Below are 17,929 nucleotides of genomic sequence, written 5' to 3' on the forward strand. Positions count from 1 at the left end.
TGTGACCCAACAAAAATGTGTCCGTGGCCCACTTTTGGGTCCTGACCCACCAGTTGAGAATCACTAGATTAGATGACAATGTCAACACTTGTGTCCAGTTCACATCTATTGTAACTCACTATTTACCAATTTACAGTATATGTAATAGTCGCATATTTGGATACAAGACTTGTAACTAACACTGAAGAGAACACTCGCCAGTCATAGCTGATTTGCACTAAATTAGTGAGATTTTTATTTTTACTTTATTGTTTAACAATAAGAATCTTCTGTAATTCAATAATTCTGTAACAACAGCACAGGAAGACACGATCAGTTACTGCTGTGCTAATCGATTTTCATTTGACTACATCATATTTATATCCTAGAAGTGTTTGTCATAAAAATATTTATTCTAATTGTGAAGTTTCAAGGTTGCAAACAGCAGGAATTAGTTTGCGCAGCAGCAGAAGAAAATGTCACGTGACACAATTAGATGTGTTTTTCATACAAATGTTTTTCTTGATTACTTCACTACTGCATTTGCGTTGGTTCGTAATAAACTACGGTGCATATCAATTATTAAATATCACCATGTACAAATTTGTGTGAAAAGAAACCGAACTCCGCCATAAACTGAGGACCATCTGTACTGTTTTGGCCATGTTATAAAAAGTTAAATGATTAAAGTCATAACTAAAATTTCTTCTAAACTGCCCGAATAAACCTCCAATCAGAAAACCAAAATCTGTTGACGCCGGCATTTGAAACGTAAAGGTGACTTTTTAATGCTACTCGTCTGAACTCCCGTTACATATTAAAACCACTTAATCATTTTCAGTTTCTCCGTTCAGCTTATTATTAAAAAAAAAAAAAAAAAAAGCAAAAGTTGTGCAAAAAGCACTGACAGTGGACAGTTGCATTCAAAATTTTAGAGAAGTTCACCTGTAACGGTCATACTGTAGTGCACTTTAGGTTAATTCTGAAATTTCACCTGAAAGCCAGACAACTAACTAACTTTTGGTGAGTAGTGTATGACCACCTCCTTGTGTATAGTATGTGTGCACTGAAAAACAGCTTCAGCATGTACGTCAGTGAGCGGCTGCCCTTACAGATATAAAAAAAAATTCTTGTCGCTCTCATTCCTCATTTCATTTATCCCACATTTTTACAAAATACACATGCAGGTGATGCTTCTCTTCCTTCTGCATACTGTATTAACATATTAAAACTATTTGGTGCCAAACTTGGATACTTTCTCTAAAATATACTTTAACTGTACCCCACACCAGCAGACTCACCTCTGTTTGATGGACATGTGTTTAGCAGTCATCGTGTCGCACAACTCGTCTTCCAGTTCGGATTGCAACGGGCCGGTTGTCAGTTCCCCGTCGTCACGGTAGGTGTCCGCCTCGGGAGGCTGGCATACGCCCCTAGATGAACCAGATGCTGCTCTGGACCTCACCAAAGTGGGCTCGGGTAGCTCTGCAGCGGACAAACGCACAGCAATACAATCAATAAGAGCTTTCGACTACAGGCTGAAATGCAATATTGGGCGTCTGTGACTTCCATAGCTTCCGTTAAAAGCAAATTTAATGATTTTACTTTCATAATTTGGCATAAAAGTATATTATTACCATAAAATGGGGCCCATTTGTTGCACACGACTGTTGTTTTTGCCACACTGGATGCCACACTTTGTCAGCCACACTGGATGCCAGATACAAAGTACACCAACCCAAACAATTCATAAAATAATCAACTGCTGTGTAACAAAAAGGTGTTTTCACCAACTGCAGAAATGTCTTACAAAAATTTGTAAGACATGTTTGCCAAAACTTCAATAAACTAAATGTATGCCCAACCGCTTTCAATGGGTCCAGACAAAAAAAGTTGCAACCTATTCCAACCTTATTAGAGAAAACATTTGCTGTGTTCTCTACTGTATTGGGTTGAATGGAGGAGGCACAATTTTTTAGTGATAAATACTAAAATTAAAGTCTTCCTTGAAATCAGATATTATGAGCAATTACATTCATCCATCTGTTTTGTATACAGCATAGCCTCATTAGGGTCGTGGGTGAGCTGGAGCCCATCACCAGCTGACTTTGGGCGACAGGCAGGATAAAGCCTGGACTGATGGCCAGCCAATCGCAGGGCACATACTGTATAGTCAAACATCCAATCACACTCCAATCACACCTGAGGACAATTTTGAGTTTTCGGTGAACCTAACGTGCATTTTATGGAATGTGGAAGGAAACCGTAGAAACCCCAAACAAGCACAGCAAGAACAGGCCACGCAAAGCCTACACAAGGCCTGGATTCAAACCCCAAACCTCAGCCATGGACAAGTTAAAAAATGACAATATTTTAGGCAACATTGCAGAAGTGTAGCATCAATTATTTAAAAAAATTAAAAATAAAAATTACAGCAAACGTAAGAAATCTGGTTTTCTTGTTGGGTCAAAACCTGATTACACAGAATTTGAGAAAAAATAATGAATACATTTTTGTGACTTGACTATTTAAAGCAAAGGAAATGTTTCATTCACATGGGAATTTTTTTTATTTTGAACAGTGGACACTAAATAAGTAAATGAACGCAAATGAAGAAGACCATACATATGTAACATAATTCTCGATTGTCCTCACCTTCACTGAATGTTCGGCTCCTCTGGCAGGCTGCATGGTGCACTTCCTCCCTTGGATAACTCTTTTGTTCCTGCCTTTCCAGCGACATGTGACGGTCGGAGTTCTGCGTGTTTTCATCAACCCCCCCCCTGGACACCCACTGCTCCTCCTCTTCCTCCCATCTCTCACTTCCAGTGTGTGGCTGAGGCGGAGCAGCCTGGCTGCCTGCTCCCTCAGGAGAGGGCAGCCTCCTCTTTCCTCCTGCCGGGTCTGTTCCTTCCTCAGCGTGTTGCGACACAAGATAAGGCTTTCCATCGCGGTCCACAGGGTCGTGGGGCCTCCGGGATCGGTTGTTGAGGTGGGAAGGGGGCAGCGGCTTGTCGGCGTTCAGAGGGGCAGTTTCAACCACAGCTGGCCCCATCGTCAAGGGGATGTCTCCTGCATGGTCAGTGGACACTGTCCCGCCTCCTCTTAGCGCAGAGGACGAGGATGAAGAGAGGGGTTCAAACAGAGAGCTTGTACCATTTTGAAGCTAAACGGGAAGATAAATAGAAATGTAAGGCATGCAAAATTGTTAATGGAAACTTAGATATAACGCGCACACACACACATTGCCACATGAAATTGCAGAAAATCATGCTGACTAATCACGGCCTGCCTGACTCAATGCACTTCATGTCCATCAAAGGGCGGCCCATCGGGTTGGTGAGCCCGCATCGTAAAGCCATGCCAGCTACAACCTGCACAAAACGCATCGTGCTGAAGCCTAAAGCGCACTTTATATATGAGCTACATGTGAAGTAACGAAGAACTGTTTACATTTTTTTATTACAGTAAAACCCCAGGATTGGAGATTTTATTAATTTCATTATTCACTGGAAAAACTGACCTACTCACGGTTTTTGCGCACAGGCCAAAGCAATCAAAGTATTACTTTGGTGCCATCTTGAAGTCAAGCAACTAGATTGAAGTGAATTGAGGATCTTCATTTTGACAAAAGTAGTGCTTGCCCCCATCTTGTGGCATCTTGATGCCAGAGAACTATGTTGAAGTGAGTTGAGGAATTCCATTTAGACAAGTAGTGCTTTATTCCTAACACTATCGTTAGGAGCGTAGTAGTTGTAGTTATCAGTGCTGTCACTATTTTACGTTTTTGGTTAGTGTTGTTTGTTTTAGTTTACATTTCTTTTAGCAGTATTGTGATGATATTGATAACTGTGATATTTTTGCTTGCTGGAGATCATGAAATAAAATCTTCATACCATTTCACCTCTAGAACTACCCTGACACTTTTGTTGAGCGAAAATTGATAAGCAACAACTTACATCCATGGAGAAATCTTGCAAAACTCTCGTCATACTTAAACTGTCTCTGTACACATTTGCAAAATGTTTCCAAAAACAGCAAGATAAACAACAGAATTTAGCCAATGTGGTGGTGAAATGCAGACTTTGTTCCCTCCTCCACCACAAACAGACAAAGACATCTTTGCTTGAGAGCTGACCAGTGAGTGCATGTCCACAACAACGCTGCTGCTGCTTCACTGACAAAGCACGATGAAGGTGATGAGTCACGGCTCAATCAGAAGCTCGGCCATGCACTGCAAAGTCAAAGTGGAGTCGCACCACAAATACGGGGGCTCAAGACGCGATCCCGCGCAACACAAGCCACGTGATGTGGCCAGCAGAAATGGGCGGTCATTTCTGAGAAGCGCCTCGTCACAGCGCTTTGTCAACATTGTCGCAGGCGAGTGCACACCCCCACAAGGGGGTAAGCTTACTTGATGGAGTTCTACCAGCTTCTCACACTACTCCTGTTCATGCTGGCTGTCTGAAGACTCCTGAGTAGAAATATGCACATGCCACAATTCTTTGTCTAAAATAAAGGGCTTTTTCTGGTTTACTTTTATTTCTAAGGCGAGTAACGAATGCCACTTCCTGGTAAGAAAACCCTCGCGCAGTTTTACGTCTTTGTCTACCCTAGAGATCTATTCAAATCAACTAAGTGTAAAGTCGTATAAAAAGCATAAAACTGTCAAATGTATTAATTCCTTAAACTTTATGTTAGGATCAGGCAATGTGTCAAAGACAGCACAGTCTTGCCATTAGTCAACCACTAGCTCTGTTGTCATAAGAACCTTTTTCTGCAACTTTACACTGCAACTTCTTTAACACCTTAATCTTGTTTGTTGCCCTAATTGTGTATTTTGAAATGATAATTGTGTTCACACTTCAAGTTTTTATGATGATTTATGATCAAAAGAACTGTTGTCTCGTATACAATTAACTTCTTTGTATAACGTTTGAGGTGATCACCTTTGCGTTACACCTTTGTCATTTAAGACCGAATGCTCTGTTTTTAGTATATATATCACAGTATTAACAGTTATTGTTTTGTAATGTCCCTTACTTCATACTTTACCACTATGAATTTTCAAATAAATCAACCAGCATCCCAGAACTGATCATGAATATACCCGGAACATTTTTACAGTTAAACTGTGGTCATTGAAGCACAGCTAAAACAATATTAGGGTTACTTTTGCACAGTACCGTATATTTGATGCATACAGCCATACAAAGTGACTAATGTTAGTTATAGTGCCTTTGTGCACAAAAATAAAAAATCCCAAGGTGGTTTTGATCAAAATAATCATTGGATGAAATGCTTTTTATTATTGAATGAATATGAAAGGGTGTGATTTAATATTATTTGGGGGCTTCATCAGACCCCGGAGGTGGCAGCGGATCTTGTTCATGCCCTACCTGCTCCATATCACCCTGAGTGATGGGTTGTGTCTGGTATCGAACGTTGTTCCTGCGCTGGCGAGTGTCCCCCCTGGTGCGAGTGACTCTGGTGGGGGGCTGCGCCAGCCGGTTAAACAGCGCCATCTTCTCTGCCAGACTGAGTGTGCAGAGGTCAGGCTCCTCCTGGGCCTGGACTTGTTCCTCCATCTTGCAGTTGTGAGTCTCTTGCGTGAGCGGTGTTGGCTGAGCCTCTGGCGCCTGCTCCCGGGCGATGGTGTTGTGATGCGATGATGCCTGCAGACTGGGGCGTGGATGACACCCAGGAAACAGAAAGGAAATACTTAGTTGTGGTTACATCATACAATGGAACAAGATGCACCGTATATCAGGGTGATTCAGCAGAAATGAAAATCTGACACTAGACATGCACAAATGAGTCATCTCCACTACTTTAGAATCCTACACAATCAGATGAATCGCATTGTAATAGGCGAGTAACCCGCAATCACACAATAGGGCACCTAAACCTAAAAATCATGCTATGAGTTTCATTAAAAAGAACAATTTCGAGCATTTAGTAAAGATCAATTACGGAGTCACACTTTTGCAGGTGGGTGCAAGCGTTGGGCACACGCATGTCCAGTATACCTGCTCGGAGGGAGGGCGCTGCAAACTAGGGTGGGACTAGAGACGTGCGCTACAGCTGTGTGAACTGTTATAGTCTGCGGAACATGAGTGGACACACTACAGGGGTCCAGGACACAGACAGACAGTGAAGTCGAACACACATATTCACAACAGAAAAAAACAAAAAGGTGAGAAGGGTCTGAGAGAGTGTAATAATCCACAAAGAATGTTGCTTGTCAGTTCACACAACTGTACTTTTCATTTGAATATTTATGCGAAGCTCTTACAAATGAAATGTTGGAATGCAGTTTTAGACATACAGTCAGTATAAATATTTTTTTTGTTGCACAGTGGACGCCTCGCTATTAGCGAAATTCCCGATAAATGACCCCTATTATAATAAACCCCCAATAAATGTTTTCATGGTTGGTTACTCCCCAAAAGAGAGGGAAAAAAAGGAAAAATAAAAAAAATGGAAAGACGTTTGGGGGGGGGGGAAATCCCGAACTGAGAGTATGTGGGGGCACACTGTAGTTCCATAACACTTCCAAAGATACCTGAAATCCGTGACGCATTGGCACTTACGTGGCGGCGATGACCACCTCTTCAGTGGTGACTGGCTGAGTTCTGGCTCGGTCCTGTGTCCGCCTCAGCCTCCGGTCCACTGCAGCATTCCTTGAGCGGGGTTTACCAGTTCCAATGTTTTTCTCCAGTTCCTGATGATTGGAATAGGAGTGGTGCGTGATTATCGACAAATTGTTATATTTTATGTGGGAAATATTTGAATGCAAAAGGACACGATGAGTGAATTTGTAACAATTAGACAACAATGACGAAAGACCGATCGTCCAGATAGTATCTGTTGTCAGAATTGTTTGGAAATATGAGTCGGCTGACTACACAAAATGGTTGAGGCCAACTTCACACTCACGCAGAAGGAAATGCTTGTTCCACACTCATCCAAAGAATGCACTGAAAACAAACCAATATTTCCAGGTTTTTAGGCACTGCACAGTAAAAATCAGTCTTTGATTAGGGGTACGTACACCGAGTTAAAGTCTGGATCAATCGCAAAAAGGTCAGCTGACATGCATGCATGTGCCAAACGTGTAGGATATAAGAGGACGCAAAGGCAGAAAGTAAAGCTCACCCTGAAGAGAGAGCGCTTGGCCGCTACGCTCAGCTTGGCCCGTTCATCGAGCTTCTCTTCATCAGCTGCAGAGAAACAAAAAAAGAGGGGGGGGGTTCGACAGAAAACTTGACTGGTGATATCAGTGTTGTGATAGCTCGTCTGAATAAAAAGGTTTTTGAGCTTGCAGAGTGTAGCATACATGATATTTGCTGCATAATTTAGGAATCACTTATTTTTGGATCGGAGACAAGAAAATGTATTTTATTTTCTGTATAAAAACAAAAACTGTACCTGCTTTTGATAGGACTTAAATGCAGGTTTGTTTGTCCAAATTCAACTAGCAACTAAACAAAAATTGACAATGAAAATTAAATTTCAGATCTTGATAAATTATTAGCAACCGCTACATGGTTAAATAATGTACTCTTACTGTGTATACATATTTTTTCAATGTATTTCCAAACATCAATATAACAAGCTACACAGATAAAATAATGCATTAACCGTAAGCATAAAAAGCCATAATTGATGTAATTTTACTGTCAAGCAGATAAGCACTGTCAAAGGCCAATCTACTTTTCGGTAAAGATGCAAATTTGGGTGGGGGATCCAGATGTCAAGACACAGGGGACTGCGTTAGCTTAAGTTTTTGATGGATACAATTGAGAGAACAAATGTTCAAATGTTTTCAAAACTGCAATCTTCTCCACACAAAAATCGCTTCAACAATTCTGGCTCTCGTAACAGCGGTCCATACTTAAAAGACTTAAAAATACATTTACACATCATACCTCATCTACTTTAATGGTATTGTCAGGGTGCCAAGATTTGGATTTACTGGTGCTTAGTGTAGTGACCCTGTCTCTCACACATACTTTTTTTGTACTGACTCAAAAGGAAGCAGAGACTGTGACTGTCAATCAAAGAAATATTTGTCAGATGATGTCATGTCACATATACTGCAGAGTGTTTGTTCGTACAGCCGTGGCACTCACACCTGTCTCATTCTGCATAAATCATACTCAAGCGTGAGGACAGTCACTGGTTCTGTGCTTTCTCTTTGCTCCCAACTATTGTACGTATGGTGGGAAGACCAAAAGGTTGCAAACCAAATTATACAATTAAGCCAAACAATATATACTTGCATGCTAGAATTTTATTGGTGCTATTGTCACCCTTGTGTCATACCAACAGCTGTATCGTACAGCTTGGGTAAAATAAGAACCAAATATGCTATTTACCTTCATTGGAAGCCAACTCGGCACTCACACAGGACCTTCAACAAATAAAAAACGAAAGTGACAATCAGTCAAATCAGCAAGACGTCTATGTTGATGAAATTAAAGGGTGACGAGCCGTTCGGAACAAAAATGAGAGAAAACCCTCGACGCAGAGGACGAGAAGCATTTTGGTGAGAAGTGGACAGTTATGGTATGCTGAAATGTTGAGTGTTAGAAGAACAGTAAAGCAAAGTAAGCTGGCCAATTAGGCCGCATTACAGATGTCGGTTCAGTTCTGTGGTCACAGTGAGAGCACCAACAAAGGACAATTCATGCTTTCCTAGTATGATCACACATAATGACCACTGCTGTGAGGCCCAATCAGAACTACCGTTGACCTTAAGTCATTGTGCAAGTTTGCTAATGTTGTTAAGGGGAACGGTGTCTACTTTTTTGCTGCTATGGAAAGTGGCCTGTGACAATCTGGCTCCTTCTAGTAATGTGATTATGCATTTATTGCAAAATGTTTGACTGTACACCAACAACAAAATGCGGAAATGAACACCTGTAATTTCTCCAACATGCATGATCACGTTTTGTGGAATTTTCCCTGCAGGGCCATGCATTATTGCATCCAAAGTGTACCTAGCAGTCTCCTGGCGCTCAGATGATGTGATGGGCTGTGTCCTAAACCTCTCTGATGTCTTTCTACACTCCCCCGGACAGATATAGTGGAAGGGTCTGCGCCCCCTGTCCCCTTGCTCCCTGCATGGGGCTTGGTAGCCTGCTTGGCCCTCATCCCTCTCCACTGCATCACTGGGGGCCCCCACACAGGAGAGGGAGCAATGGCAAAAGTACCCAAAGGAAAGAAAATACAGCAAGTGAGGAAGAGAGCAAGAGGTGAATGGCGACAATGGAACTGTTTAAATGCACATTAAAAAAGTCAGAAATTGGGAATGACATTAAGCATCTGCATACGTGTTAGTGTTTCGACTACAAAATATTTAATAGTAGCAGATACAAGTTATGGTGCCAATTAAGAGGTGTATTGCATGAGTTTCCTATAGAGGGGCAACTCCGCAACATCACTGAGCACCAGACAAAGTTGCTTGTTAATGAATGAGAAGCAGTGGATGTTAAATAGCAAGCACAACTGTGAGGTCCACAACAGCCAGCTCTTAAGATGCATTTTCCACCTACAGTTCAGCTCTGCGTCTGCTTGGAGGAATGGCGGAGCTTTCCATGTAAGAATTTCTGAGCTGGGCCACAGACACACGGCTGTCCTGGTGACTTTCTGCATTACATTTCTTGAGCTCCTGAGGATCCTGCATGTGGCGATGCAAGCTCCTTTGACCTCGCTCTTGATCACCAGGATTTGCTGCAGTAGGGATGGAGCCTCCTTCTGGGCGTGCATGCGCCGCCTTGGGTCGGATGTGAGATGCAGACACCCCTTTGTGGACATAAATGGCATTTTCCCGCTCTCTGGACCTACTGCCGGCTTCTTGTTGATGGCTGGTGTGCTCTGTGTGTCTGGCTGACTCAGCCGTTTCCCATCTTGCTCTGCCTCTGTGACCTCTCCTTGCGGGATCGTCAACCTCAGTGTGCGCTTTGGAGGTCCTCATCTCATCTTCTCCTATTCCTCTACACGGGTCCTCAGTGCTCCTCTCCCTGCGGTGGATCTCTGAGGGTATTACTGCTTTCTTACTACGCAGGAGGCCCTCTGTCCTAACGCCGCCTGTCTCCTCACGTTCTTCATCTGGGAGCTCCTCCGCTCTGGATGGAGCACCAGAGGTCATGGACAGATAACTGGGATAACTGACAAAATCTAGTCCCGCTGGTGGGCCGGACTGAGAGAGCTGAGCGTGATGTTGAGGGTGGGAGTTGTTCTGCTGAGGAGTCAGTGGGTCTGTGCTGTAACGCGCAGATGGCTGATGCTGAAATTGTCTGCGGTATGTCGGCGCCTCTGCGACACTTCCCGGCTCTGGGCTCCTCTGGCGAGCATCCTCCTTCGCAAGCCTCTCTCTAACTCTAATTCTTCAGGGAAACAAAGAGCTGGTTAATATTTTCACCGTCAGACCAAATGTGCATCAAAAGCCAAGCCAAAACAAAATACAAAAAAATATCCTGTACATTGAGGAATAAAAAGGTCTTTTGTTTGATTAGAATGGTGTATGAAATCACTGAAGAATGATAAACATTTCTTAATTAAATCAATGCCTGTTTTTTTTTGTTCGTTTAAAAAAATACCATATTTAATTATCAAATTAGTAAATACATTTGAACCATTTGACCCTTCCTAACTGGCTTGTTTTAATTGTTGAGTTTAATAATTGTATATAGGTTAAATAAATATCTCTAGATGGTTTCCATTAGGGATGGCATGTTCGGTACGCTCTGCACTGGACAGTACACGCTTACGGACTTATGCAATTCCCTTTGCATTGACACAATGTGCGTGTGTGCCTGTTGCGTGTTCACCCACTCACACTTGTAACTGTATCCGACTTCAAAGTGCAGCTCATGGACACGGTAAAATGTAAAACCACTAGCACAAGCAAGAGGATTTGAGAGACAAAACTTTAAAGCAGCAGCGGCTTCATTGAAATCTCCATTGTGGATTAATTTCACTTTCGCCATCGAATACAATGACGTGGGAGTGAAAACTGTGAACAGACATTTTACTGTCTGCAAACAATATGACCAAGCTTCTCCTGTGTTCGTATCCTGATACAAAGCTTGTTGGGCACGCGACAGTGGATCGACTTGGAAAGGTATGACCAGCAAAAACATTTATGGAGAATGCTTTTGAACACATCTACTGTGTCACTTAAGAGAAACAAGAAACCATAACCTGTGCCCTTTTCTCTGGTCGAAGATGAGATGTTAGGTCACTTAAAGAAAATGCTTGAGCCATGTTTTGTTGTGTCTTGACTGTCGAACACATTGCAGCAAAATTAATTCAACCGTTACGACTACTGTTATATCTGCAGCGCATGACCAAGTGACCCATGCTTAATCTGACTGTTACAGTTTCTATATAGGTTTTAATTTTTTATACATATGTTATACTACTGTATTGTCACATGTATGCAAATAGTCAAGGAAAAGAGAGAGCTTATTTGAAAGAGTTGTGCTAATGGTTATCTTAAAATAACTAATATTATTCAGTACACTGCAAAATGCAGTTGTTGCTTACTGGCAAAATAAAGAGACAATTTTGAGAGAGAAAAAAAGTTGCACTACTGTTTCTTATACACAAAAGACGTACTGAACTCTGGCAAAACCGTACTGTGGATCACCAGTTTCTATTGACATCAATTGGTAAATTCACAAAGAATGACTGTGAAAAATACAGAAAATATCATTTCATCTTAACCATGGATTTACTTTACAAGAAAATAATTTTGTTTTGTTGTTTTTTTTTTGTTTTGTTTTTTAAATCGTCATAAAACAACAGCAGCTGCAACAATAAAAATATAAACACGGATGGAGTATTAGGACAGAGATGTAACTCCTATCCCCATCAGATATCATGCTCGATTAATAGAAACATGGAAAGTGAGATTAAAAAAAGTTTTTAAAAAGTTGCTTAATTATGCACATCTCCACTAGTGAAGGTGAAACTGTTAATTATTAACACAAATCAACACTGCATTTTCCTACAGTATGACTGCAAAATTACAGTTGGTTAATAGGTTATATGTTATTATGCAACAAGGTACGGCCTTCAACGCATTTCAGCAAGGGGATTCAATCTTTCACACCAGAATGAGGTTGAGAATTAAGTTATTGTCTTGAGAATTGGAACTGAAACTCGGGGCAGAGAAGATGACAACGATGGGGCCAGCTGGCTGTCAAAGCTCAAAAGCAGAGATTCTTAAGCTTCTTCTGATCAGTTAGGCATCCTGAACTACAAAAGCATAGTTTTCTTCCCCCCAAAAATATAACAACATAGAAAAAGTAGTAGTAAAAGGAGTGTTTTGAGAATTAGAGCGAGGTCCTGTACTGACAGTTTAAGAAGCACTGCTTTTAAGGCTTGATGGCAAAGACCAAGCTGGACAGGAACATGAGGGTGATTTTGGGTGAGACACGACCAGGTTTGGTGTACCTCGAGGGCCAGTTGATTAAGGAGTGGGTGTCGCCATCAGCATCAGTCTCGAGGAACCAATCAGTGCACAGTTTTGCGCTTGTACTGTACCATTGAAGGGAAATATGAGAATACATGGGCAACAGGATTCTACTTAATTTTTCCACGCAGACAAACATTTAACGTCATAATGTGCTTGACAGGCATGACTTTGGCTACTATCAGAAATGTATTAAGAATGCTGGTTGTATTGCTAATTTAATTAGACATTTAATTAACATTGTGAAATTGACAGAGGTGTCCCACACACAGGTTACTGATTCAATTGTCATCAGCTGTTTCTATAATCAAAGCGTCATGAACACTGGCAGTCAATTATAAAACAGCAAAGCAAGAATGTGATGAGACAAATGCACGTCACTCAATTTGATAGCGCCATATCAAATCATAAATTTAATTAGGAGGTACTCTGCCACGACGAAGATCACGCTGACCTAAAAGAACTTGTATGTAGTCACATGGAACTGATTATGAAAAGATAACACTTTACAACTGCTAAAGTAAAGCAGTTATTTCATCATGCCCTGCTGTAAGACAGATGTGGCCAAGAGGTCACACTAATCTGCACACTAATCACACTTTCCTGCACTAGAGGGAAAACAACATGGCAAGCCAAAGAGAGAGCTGTTAGCAACAGTAAACTGTCCAGGGCCATGGAGCTTCTTTTGTAGTAAGAACAAAAAATACAAAGTGTGCAGATAATGAACTATAATGGGACACATGCCAAAATCCAGAAAATTTTGGAAGTAAAAATCAAATGAAAGGACATATAGAGTTGTTCTCCATTAACCGGAACTTTCACTCTTCCAGGAAGACGTTTTACAATATTCTGGAGAGTGTCTAAGGGAATGTTGGGTTAAGTGCGCCGTGCCAGTCATTCAAGATTCTTCCGAATTCATCCAGCCAGGACTTTATGGACCTTGCTTTGTGCACAGGGGCAGAGTCATGCAAGAAAATAGAGCCCTTCCTAAACTGTTCCCATAACACAATTGTTCAAAATGTCCTTAAGAATCAATGGTCCTCCTCCAAACCTTGACAGATTGATTTTGTATATTATACAGCGGAACCTCAGTTCACCAACTTCATTTGCTGCGCGACCTGAAATGTTCATTAACCGAAGACATTTTTCCAGTTAAAATGAATGGAAACGTGATTAATTGATTCCAGCCCAAGAACCAACTCTCCTTCATACGTGGCTGTTGAGGACATCTGGCAAGGAACTGACAGCGGGACACCAGCCGACACACCTCGGCGCAGGTGAATGGTTCAAGATGGCGAGCCAAGGAGCCTCTTGCAGCGCAGGGGGGAAGCTGAGGGCAGGGGTGACATTCCAAAAATGCACTTAGCTGGATTGCAGTGCTCCGTCAGGTGCACCAGCTGTGACTTTGTGCATTAATGCATTTGAGGAAACGGACGCCGCCAGAGCCGTGACACTGTCCAGGGCTTCATATAAGCACAATCACTTGCATTTTTCACTTTCTTGGGAGATATACTGAGGGCTAATTTACAGCAAAAAGCAAAGATACTGTACCTGAAATATGTGATGCACAGAGCTAATGATGTAAATGTCAACTACATCATAGTTCTTGAACCAAAGGAATATTTATCCCAAACTTATGTTGGCAAATTAAATTGTTTTGTGGAAAGGCACATTCGTGAACTGAGGTTCCACAGTACTGTATAGGTTTGGTGTAATCAAAGTGCTTTGGCGCAGCATCGACAGAAACTGGGCATTCATAATCTTGTTCTATGATGTTTTGTTTTGAATTTGGAATTTGAAATGGGCATCACTACTCCCTCCGCCATGCCTCCCTGACATGGCGAGTGTATCATCATGGAAAGAATTAACTATTTCCCGGGTTTTCCTGGACAAAAGATAAAAGCATTACATTTGTCAATAGAATCAATGAAAAAAAGCCCAAAGAGGAGCAATTAACTTCGCTCCACTACAAAGCCAATTGCACTATTGCAACAGCGTGGCCTGGAGTTGAACTTGAAGTTTCTCAATATGTCGTAATTTGCCATGGAAAAAAACCCGAGGAGGGGTCAGTAGCAAAGGGACAAATCAGATCATGGATATATGCCAAAAAAACAGATCATTTTAAGCTTGCAGTTATATGAAAATCATTTCTCAGAGGTTTGATGGCATGTCAAATATAGATGCAGAACAAGTGATGCAACACTATTAGATGGACTTGCCACTACAGTGTAGCTGCAAGATTTAAGACCATCCCTCCATTTTCCGAACCGCTTATCCTCACTGGGGTCGCCCGCGAGGGCGTGCTGGAGCCTATCCCAGCTGACTCTGGGTGAGCGGCGCCAGCCAATCGCAGGGCACGTACACAACAACCATTCACACTCACATTCACACCTGCGGGCAAGTTAGAGTCTTCAATCAACCTACTATGCATGTTTTTGGGATGTGGGAGGAACCGGAGTATCCGAAGAAAACCCACGCAGGCACAGGGAGAACATGCCAACTCCACAGAGGTGGGGCCGGGACGTGAACCCGGGTCCTCAGAGCTGTGAGGCAGATGTGATAACCAGTCGTCCACAGTGCCATATATATTAATATATAATACATTATATCAATACATATGAAACCTTTTTACAGGGACTGGAATAAAGGGAATCATATTTGGTTGTGTTGTTTGGATAAGTTGCATGCTGCTACTTGCCCTCTGCAATCTCTTTAATGCTAAAATGCAAAACACTAATTATACAATTGACAAGTTTTTGACAATGATTAGCACAGAAAATGTAGTCCGTGTCATTCACATGTCATTTTTAAGGATAATTAAGACCTTAACTTTGGAAAAATCCTAATTCACGACAATTGAAAAAGCCCCCAACAAATTGACAAAATAAGTCGAGAAGGGCACAGAAAGACCACAAAGAGTGCTCACCCATGTCTGTTGAGTATGTTATGGGCCTGCTGCTCAATAAAGAGGTCGCCAGGTGATGCCCCGTGTTTCGGTGCGGGGAGAGAAGGATGTCTGCTCATCTTGGGTGAGCCCGGCGGCACGCCTGTGACGGCGTAGTCCTTAGCAGGCGCCCTCGCGCTGGAGGACAATGATGTAACATCCATGTAAGCGGATGGCTCAGGAGCAGCTGCCCTACGTTGATTCTCCAGGTTCATGAGTCTCTCCCTCTCCGAGAACGAGTCTACTCTGCCTCGACTCATTTCATATCCGGTCTCGGGATGGCCGTGTCGGGGCACACTTTGCCCTCTCCTCGGGCTACCGATGGAAGTGTAGGAATTCATAGTGATGTCACTCTCTTCATCTGCGACAAACTCCGCTTTGTTATGCCTTGCGGAGCCCTCAGGCTCTTTCAGAGTACGAGTGTACACAGATGAACAGTCAATGTCTGGCTCCTGGTCCAAAGAGATGCCATAACGCTCAGCTAGCTGCCGACGCCGTTCCGCCTTGTAGCGGGCAATGCGTTCAGCTTTGGACTCTAGCTCTGGAGCACCTTTGGTGGATGAGGATGAACTGTAGACATGATCGGTGTGATTGGAGGCTTTAGGGTCAGATCTGCATTGAGTTCTGGACTGTCGCTCAGGAACCACTGGCTGCATATCTAGATTTTCCAAACCTTCCATTCCATACCTTTGCACTGTAACTACAGCGGGCACAAGTTAGGGCTTTTCTGAATGCTAACAACTAACTATTAGTAATCTTAGTATCTCACCACCACAGGGCTCACAGGGGTCAGACGCTCTCGTGTATCGCGGTGTATCCTCTTCCAGAAGCCGGTTAGCCACCAAATTGGGCAGAAGAGATGGGTGCACCTCACCCTCAATGCCCTCCAATCGCCGATTAATACGCTCCTTTCTACACACGTGGACAGGAGGGACGTTGTAATCATCATCAGTAGAATCAATAGCCAGTACAAGAAGGTCTAGCACCTCCCTACCTGTTCATTTCCCAGTGACTCGTGCTTGTGGCAATGCCTTCAAATCGTTTCCTCAACTCAGAGACTTAAAATAAGAGAGAAAAATTGGAGAAAACAATTACTCTGTATTGCTTGGTAAAACATGATTCAACATTTGGAGTGTCAAGGTAGCACTCGATAAAAGTTGGCAAAAAGAGAGTGAATTCTTGATTACAGGGCCAGACTATAAACTTGTCAAGGTGAATGACCACCCACATAGCATTATACAATGACAGTATATTCATAGACCAGTACACAGCAATGGCTTTTTAGTCACAGTATATACAGTGTAAATGTATTTTGAAATGAACAGAATAGTTAGGGTTTAATTATTATACAGTAGTTTTTGCTCATACAATATGACAGGAGACAATGTTCAAATAAAAATAAGATTGTTGACAATCATTTGGAAGTGCTGTATACAAACGAAAACAGTTGCACATACCTTTGTTGAAATTAGCCAAGAGACTAACATCTATATCCTTGGTAACTTTGACTGGATCGCCCTTTTCGTCAAAGGAGAATTCTTTTTGGAAGCTGAGTATTCAAGGAAAAGTTGTATTATTGGCTATAGAAACAGAACTGCTGGGGAGGGGGGGACCATTGTTTATAGACTTAGTACAAGTACTGTCGCAAGAAACAGAGTGGTACATTTTTTGCTTTGCTCATCAGTTCAAATGAAACCACTTGAGGCAGAATTCTTTTGAATTAATACGTTTTATTACATTTTCAAGAAATTTAGTTTTGGACTAAGTAATGTCAGCAAGGATATACATTACAAATTGCGATATGGTTCAGCTCGACGAAACCCTTCAACCTGACACAGATATACAATAAATCTCTATTAAGTTATTTGGGATTTGATCTAAAACCACAAAAAAATGTGGTCCAGATGTGAAGAATTTAAAAAAACAGTGCTGTGGGTGTGTTTTTGTCTCTTCCAGAAACCACAGTGTTGTTCAACCTCATCTACAAAAACACTTGACTCCTTCATTTGACCGCTACATTCACAATGCTGTTAAGTGAAGGATTCTTTCCCACACTTGTGTTACTGCTGGTAAGGTAACTTAACAGTATGAAGGCTAATCTGTAGGCCGGGCGGAGTATTTGACAGCCTGCCAGCATCCTGAGCAGTGCCTCTAATGCTGCAGCAGTACCGTACTATACTAGCACGCTACACAGTGACAAACATTTACTTAACTGGACAAAGACACTGGCTGTATTTGAGGTTTTCCTGCTGTATCTTTCTTTTCTATACCACAGCTGCCCAACAAAGTCATGTTAAACAGGTACTACTATACAATATTTTATCCAGGTCCAACTTGTAAAGTCAAAATTTTCCTGCAGTTTTACAAAAGGGAATTAGACCAATACTTATGGAAAAATATGCCTCAAAGTTTCAGTTAAAACCATGCATGATGTATGCATAAAAGCATCATATACAAGTACAGTGTGTTTGATTTTCCTTTGTCTTTTGGAGACACTTTTTCCCAATTGAAGGACATGG

At 42.0% G+C, this 17,929-nt stretch overlaps 1 protein-coding gene across 30 annotated transcripts in view; it reads right to left on the reverse strand.

Annotated features, from left to right (window-relative positions):
* svila (supervillin a) overlaps positions 1-17,929 on the reverse strand; it is a 68,135-nt gene that overhangs the window by 21,044 nt on the left and 29,162 nt on the right. For 17 of the 30 annotated variants that reach the window (XR_009785859.1, XR_009785858.1, XM_061758031.1 and 14 more), the window contains exons 3-16: positions 16,868-16,959; positions 16,405-16,468; positions 16,180-16,322; positions 15,393-16,110; positions 12,448-12,531; positions 9,540-10,373; positions 8,985-9,155; positions 8,361-8,395; positions 7,138-7,202; positions 6,573-6,703; positions 6,009-6,104; positions 5,379-5,661; positions 2,635-3,145; positions 1,281-1,464 (exon numbers count right to left, since the gene is read on the reverse strand). Coding sequence is in view for 28 of the 30 variants with exons in the window: in XM_061758031.1 (XP_061614015.1) it covers positions 1,281-1,464; positions 2,635-3,145; positions 5,379-5,661; positions 6,009-6,104; positions 6,573-6,703; positions 7,138-7,202; positions 8,361-8,395; positions 8,985-9,155; positions 9,540-10,373; positions 12,448-12,531; positions 15,393-16,110; positions 16,180-16,322; positions 16,405-16,468; positions 16,868-16,959 (3,411 nt within the window). In the remaining 2 variants the exon portion in view is untranslated. The remainder of the gene's footprint in view (positions 1-1,280; positions 1,465-2,634; positions 3,146-5,378; positions 5,662-6,008; positions 6,105-6,572; positions 6,704-7,137; positions 7,203-8,360; positions 8,396-8,984; positions 9,156-9,539; positions 10,374-12,447; positions 12,532-15,392; positions 16,111-16,179; positions 16,323-16,404; positions 16,469-16,867; positions 16,960-17,929) is intronic. The other 13 variants (XM_061758049.1, XM_061758048.1, XM_061758038.1 and 10 more) reach the window with 9 other exon arrangements.

This window comes from Phyllopteryx taeniolatus, chromosome 20, assembly GCF_024500385.1.
Source record: "Phyllopteryx taeniolatus isolate TA_2022b chromosome 20, UOR_Ptae_1.2, whole genome shotgun sequence".
NCBI classification, from domain to species: domain Eukaryota; kingdom Metazoa; phylum Chordata; class Actinopteri; order Syngnathiformes; family Syngnathidae; genus Phyllopteryx; species Phyllopteryx taeniolatus.